The 6,745-nt window shown below is 40.1% G+C and overlaps 1 protein-coding gene across 1 annotated transcript in view; it reads right to left on the reverse strand.

Annotated features, from left to right (window-relative positions):
• Nucleotides 1-855: 855 nt before the first annotated feature.
• Nucleotides 856-6,745, reverse strand: part of dse (dermatan sulfate epimerase) — a 23,982-nt gene continuing 18,092 nt past the window's right edge. Inside the window, 4 exon segments of the mRNA XM_048206170.1 lie at nt 856-1,895; nt 1,897-3,139; nt 4,794-5,001; nt 6,203-6,443. Coding sequence (XP_048062127.1) covers nt 1,407-1,895; nt 1,897-3,139; nt 4,794-5,001; nt 6,203-6,443 — 2,181 coding nt within the window. The 3' untranslated portion in view covers nt 856-1,406.

Raw genomic sequence — 6,745 nt, forward strand, 5'->3', positions numbered from 1 at the left:
TGAACAATAACAATGTGGCCACGAATTAAAGGTGCAGTAGAACGTCTTTTTTAAAGATGTAATATAAGTCTAAGGTGTCCCCTGAATGTGTCTGTGAAGTTTCAGCTCAAAATACCCCATAGATTTTTTTAAATTAATTTTTTTAACTGCCTACTTTGGGGCATCATTAAATATGAGCCGATTTAGGCTGCGGCCCCTTTAAATGCTCACGCTCCCCGCCCACGGAGCTCACGCTTGCCTTAAACAGCATAAACAAAGTTCACACAGCTAATATAACCCTCAAAATGGATCTTTACAAAGTGTTCGTCATGCAACATGTCTAATCGCGTAAGTATGGTATTTATTTGGATGTTTACATTTGATTCTGAATGAGTTTGATGGTGCTCCGTGGCTAAAGCTAACAATACACACTGTTGGAGAGATTTATAAAGAATGAAGTTGTGTTTATGAATTATACAGACTGCAAGTGTTTAAAAAATGAAAATAACGACAGTCTTGTCTCCGTGAATACAGTAATAAATGATGGTAACTTTAACCACATTTAACAGTACATTAGCAACATGCTAACAAAACATTTAGAAAGACAATTTACAAATATCCACTAAAAATATCATGATATCATGGATCATGTCAGTTATTATTGCTCCATCTGCCATTTTTCGCTGTTGTCCTTGCTTGCTTACCTAGTCTGATGATTCAGCTGTGCACAGATCCAGACGTTAATACTTGCTGCCCTTGTCTAATGCTTGAACATGAGCTGGCATATGCAAATATTGGGGGTGTACATATTAATGATCCCGACTGTTACGTAACAGTCGGTGTTATGTTGAGATTCGCCTGTTCTTTGGAGGTCTTTTAAACAAATGAGATTTATATAAGAAGGAGGAAACAACAGTGTTTGAGACTCACTGTATGTCATTTCCATGTACTAAACTATGTACTGATAAATTCAATTTTTAATTCTAGGGCACCTTTAACTAAAGTGAGGAAATTAATTAAGTCATCAGAACCAATTCAGGATATCCAAATCCCCCCCTTATTTCATGTGCAGGGCTCTGTACTTCAAGACAAAGTTCCTGTAAACTATTTTAAAGCTCCACAAAAGCTTTTGATTTGAGGTGGGATGGCAAACTTCGCAACATCTGTTTGCTAATACTGGCTCAGTATTGAGAGTTGTGCTAAATGAACTGCAGCAGCACTGCATGGTGGAGTAGACATACTTCTCACTTCTATCTCATAGTGATGATATGACTGTGCCTATGAGAAGGAGCCATGTACCATACTGATGATGCCTCATTTAGATGCACTGCTGCTGCAAATAGGGATATTCCTCCAAAGTATTGGCATCGACACTTGTGCGAAAGGCTGGTGTATTGCGCCAGGCTGAATGTCCCACAGAATAGATGTCAGCACTGCGTTTGAGAGCAGGAGGAGTATAGACAGAGCAGGATGAAGCTGTCTATGAGGAGGACACAGTAGAGGCATCGCTGCATGTGCAAACTCTGCGCCCTCTGGAAGCGTGTCAACAGCACGGCCAGCAGGACAAAGAAAGTGGCTATATTTAAAATGAGGAAAAGGCGAATGTATGAAGTGGTGTTAAACACATCATCACTCTCTGCCGTAGCCCCCACGCGTACTTCTTTGAATTTCCGCCCCTTTACAAATCCCACTTTTCTGCCCTTTCGTAAATCACTGTAATCAATGAATGCCCTTGAGTCACCATCTGCCTCCTCTGGAAGCTCCTCATAGACTCGCTTCATTGTCCGCTGCCTCTCCTTCTTCTCACTTGCCTCAATCTGAGCAAAGATGTCTGGAAGGCTGTCGGAAAGGCTTGTCTTCTTGCCTCCCTTCCCCTTCCCCTGCTTCTTAGAAAGGGAAAACATCTTCTCAATAGTCCCTGGATGTCTTCCTCTTGTCTGAGGACTTCAGGAGACGCTCAGCAGTTTTGTGGAAACTGTCCGTGTTAAGAACCCGTGAAAGGATGTGCCTTTCCAGCTGTTGGAAGACTGGTTTGACATGCTGAAGATTGTCCTCCACAACATTAACATATTCCTCTACTTCCTCCAAGGGATGCTCATTTACCCCTGTTGTCCTTTCAAACACCACTTTCTTTTGGTCCACCAATACCATGGCCATCGGTTTGGTGGGAACCTCATCTGTGAGCAGATAGATGTTGTAGGTCTGATCCCTGGTGGCCAGATAGATATCTAGTCTTTCTGAGTCTCCATGCACGCTGAAACTCTGCACATCCACTCCAGATCCGAAGAAGATGTATGCCACTCTGCTGTTGGGGTGCCTCAGTGGCATAGTCACATTTACATAGTTTGAACCATTATAGGGGTATCCACGGGGGTAGCTCCTATATCCCACTATTGCCTTTTCACTGCCGCCCGTATCGTCCAACCAGAACATCTTGGATGTTTCATTTCCGTGTCTGATCAGAGCACCGTGAACTCCATCGACTTGGGTTTTCTGGAAGGGCAGGTCTGTGTTGTGGAAAAAGGCGCTCATGCTGTGTGTCGGGCTGCCTAAATGCAGCTGAATGTGGTCCACCACCAGAAGCAGCTGAGGATGAAGTAGAAGCAAGTTCCTCTGAAAATTCTTGATCTTCAGCTCAGGGTTGTAAGCTGCATGACCCTCCCCACGAATAAACACCATGCCCTGCTGCTCCAGAGCCGCCTCCACCTGACCTTGGCAGTCTGCTGCTTGACCGTGCTTATACTTAAGCCATTTTGAGTTACAAGCCTCAGTAACTTGGCCTTCCCATGGTGCAAAGCAGCTCTCAGACACAGCAGGCCCAAACATGACAGCATTGTTGAGAGAGGTGTATTTGGGACCATACAATGCCTCTGTGATAAACGGGACTCCATTTGGAGCAAATGTAAAGGAGTTCTGGTCCGGGTGCTCATGGCCCGCATTAAAGTTTCGCCACCCTTTGATCCAGTCTTTGTATTTGTTTTGGTGAACAATGTCAAAAATAGCACGTCCACCAAGCTTCCCCGACTTAAAGGACAGAAATGTGTGGTTTCTCCCAGCAGGTAGGGCACTTCCATAGGTCACCACTCCCCAGTCTTCAAAATAATGCAGATGGGATGTACCATAATCAGGAGGTGGGGTGGGTTGAAGACTGGCGTCATACCTATACAGTGAGAGAAGCACAGAAATTGTTGTAGTTAAACTATAATACACAAAGTTGTAGTAAAATTCAATATTTGTTTCTTACTAATTTTGTGGTGCTAATTCCAAAAATACTGTCTGTTTTGCTCTAGCATGTCATGCTTTCTCACAAAATAATTTGTAGCATTTTTTTTGTCTCAGACAACCATTTATTAGGTGAAAAAGTGTTATTATCCCTCAATCACAAGAAAAACTGCCACAACAACATGATTCCTATTTTCCTCTGAGCCAGGTTACAACTATTTATTAAATCCTCAGCTGATTTTCACATGTACAACATTATTTTGTGCCTGACAAAAGAAAAAGTAAACATGACCCAGATGTTTTCTGCTACATCCAAACAGTAGATGCGTTTACATGGACCCTAATAATCTGTTTCTAATCAGACTAGTAGCACAGTCGGAATAAAAAAAGTCCCATGAAACCACGTCAATCGGAATCAAATGGCCAAATTCGATTTAAATTTTTGAAATGGGACCGAATTGAAAACTGAAACTGGAAAGTTCTGTGCATAAGCAATGATGAAGAAATGGTGTAATTACATATGATGCGTGAAATGAGCTGTTGTTGTTTAATATAGTGCAATAAATGACTTTCATGTCAATCTAAAATTCTCATTCCACTCATGGCCTTTGAAATTCTGTAGGACAATATCATCCCAGCATGGGAAGGGCCAGTTTTACTGCTTGATAAACATAAACAGCATGGCACAAAGCTGTCTCCTAATGATTTCATTCCAATTCAAACAAAAAGTGTCCATGTAAACATAGCTAGTAGTGACAGAAAATTACAACATTTTGTAAAAAAAAAAAAAAAAAAAAAAAAAAAAAATTTAATAAACTTATAAACTGTTTATGTTAAGTTTTTTGACATTATATGTACTTGTACACCCCTTTGCAGAGACTTTTTGTCATTAAAACCATAACTAAGCTGATATATACATACACCAATTTAGACACAATCTAATTTTAATTCTAAACTAATTCTAATTTTGTGGGGAAAAAATAAACACAACAGCTTCATTAAACTAATATTAGGTCTTTTTTTTTTTTGCAAAATGCGCATCCGGTGTGTGAGGTCTGAAGGCACTCTGATGCCGGAAGTGATCTCTCGCACTCATAGACATATACACACAAGAGATCACTTCCATCATCAGAGCGTGTTTTCAGACCTCACCAACCGGATGCGCATGGCAGTTGGACATAGTGGTGTATTAGAGGTAAAAAATTATATAAATACTGTTCGGTTTCTCGCACAAACTGATTGTTTCGTGTCTTAGGACATCAATGTGTCGCCACGAGGCACAAGGGTTTAATTTGGATTTGTCTGTGCATGTTTTTTTGACTCTTATAGATCGAATTCCCATTGACATGCATTTATAAGACTGACAGACCGCAACGGTTGGAGTTAAGAATCATCATTTGTGTTCTACTTAAGAAACAAAGTCACCTACATCTTGGATGCCCTGGGGGTAAGCAGATAAACATCAAATTTTCATTTCTGGGTGAACTATCCCTTTAATCCTCTTTGAGGATTTAATACACAGTATTCAAAAGTAAAATATAGCCAAAATGTTTGCAAATAAGTTCCCTGCTCAGGAACACATGAAGTCTTACCAGAGGAACTCAGTGTGCAGTGTGCACCAACGTTGACCCTTCCCTGCCTGTCCTGGTCCCTCCAGAACACGATTCTGTCTGATTACCTCAGCCAGCCAATTCCCGCTGCCATTTCGCATGACGTACCGATCCAAAAAGACCAGCTGACTTTCTGGCCCATAGAACCAGTTATAGTTGGAATCTGCAATTGCAACGGTTCTCTGAAAACCTGCAGGAACAGAAAATAATATATTGAAGCATTTAAAGCCTAAAGGTCAACCAAAATCACAAGTATTTGTTCATACTGATCGCTACAAACTGCACAATAAGTAGAAGGCTCTTTGACTGCTGCAGAAGTAAACATTTTTTAATTAATGAGTTTGGGTGAAGATTAAAGGAAGAACAGCAGTTTACTGTGAAAAGGGATATTAAACCTAGCAACCACTAGAAAATATTTAGCCAGAATGAATCACTTGTGTGTAAAAGAACGACAGCAGTAAGCACTGTCTTTAGAGGGCAGCGTTTAACTAATGAGAGTTAGATGTTGGTATTTTCACCAGTTTGTTTTAGTTTCCAGAGAAAACCAAAAACCTTTGCTACATTGATATAAACACAAGACAACTAAGAAGAGGCCATATAGTCCTGACAGTACTGCATCTGTGTGGATTCGCAGAACGGAACAACTGAGAGGGTGTATTGTGACTGCTAACCTTCTCCGTCTCCTAATGTTTTGCTTAAGGTTTTGGTTTTCCGCTACAATAAAATGGCTTTTGGCAGGAGGATGCAAATTGTCCAAACCTGACTTGTCTGTAGACACACACAAACAGCTTGACGGCTATTAGTCCTTTGATGTGCACAAAGAGCTATTGTTGCAGTTACAGTTCATAGTCTGAGCTTTGGTTTGGTTCTGGCCAGGTTACCGCTTCATGGTTTTAAGGTGAGAGCACGCAAATCGTGTGTAAAAGGAGTTTATTGCTTTGACTGGCATGGGCAAAGCACTTTATTTATTACCACAATTGTTAGCTACTAAAATCTTTAAAGGGGGTCATATCCTGACAAATTTTAAAACGTATACAGAAACATACTGTAACTTTTAAAACTGAAGATGGCTTTATTGAAACAAAGCTGTGAATTTGTCAAAATGTAAAACAGGCTTTACAAAGAGGCTGTTATTGAAAGATGTGGCAGCACAAAATAAACTGGACCCAACAGCAAACCCGCAGCCCACATAAAGCATTGTTACTTATTTTTCAAAAAGAGTTTTTATACTGTACATTTTATTGGAAGGTAGAACAGCAGCAAAAAAACATCCCATATAATTCAATGAGAGGGTGAAAAATTATAACCAAATAAAACAAATCTTTTACAATATGGCCCTTTAAATGTGCTTGTAATATACTATCACAGAACCAGGCAGATCAAAGCCTTACCAGGCAACAATGTCCTGTAGAGAAATGCGAAGTGTTTGTGCAGCCAGGGATGACTAAAGTGGCCGATGTCAAAGTGCCTCTGTACCAAATACATGTATTGAAAGAGCGAACGAGTGGTATAAGTTCCATAGGCCACACCCTCGTACAGAGAACCATCAGTCACATCTTGGAGAAGCACCATGGACTTTTCCATAATGGCAAGAGCCTGTTTTGTCCAGAGGTATGCTTCCTGAAGGATATCCTGAAACATAGTATGAACATAGTAAATATTACAAAGAGAAGAATTTGTTGTGATGAAAAGACTGTTTCCATGAATATACTACTATCTACTTTCTACTATCTTATTATTACTGCAAATGGGCTTCCACTTAGGGATTTTTAAAATTATCAACGATGTACTAAAAAGTACAAAAAAAAAAAAGTTTTTCCATTTACATTTTTTGTTGTACAGACGACAACGTTGTAAAAATCCCCGTTCACACAGATCAGCAAAAACGAAAAAAAAAAAAAAAGCTGCATTATGCATGCCTGTAACATGGCTGA

Source organism: Megalobrama amblycephala, linkage group LG11 (genome assembly GCF_018812025.1).
Source record: "Megalobrama amblycephala isolate DHTTF-2021 linkage group LG11, ASM1881202v1, whole genome shotgun sequence".
NCBI classification, from domain to species: domain Eukaryota; kingdom Metazoa; phylum Chordata; class Actinopteri; order Cypriniformes; family Xenocyprididae; genus Megalobrama; species Megalobrama amblycephala.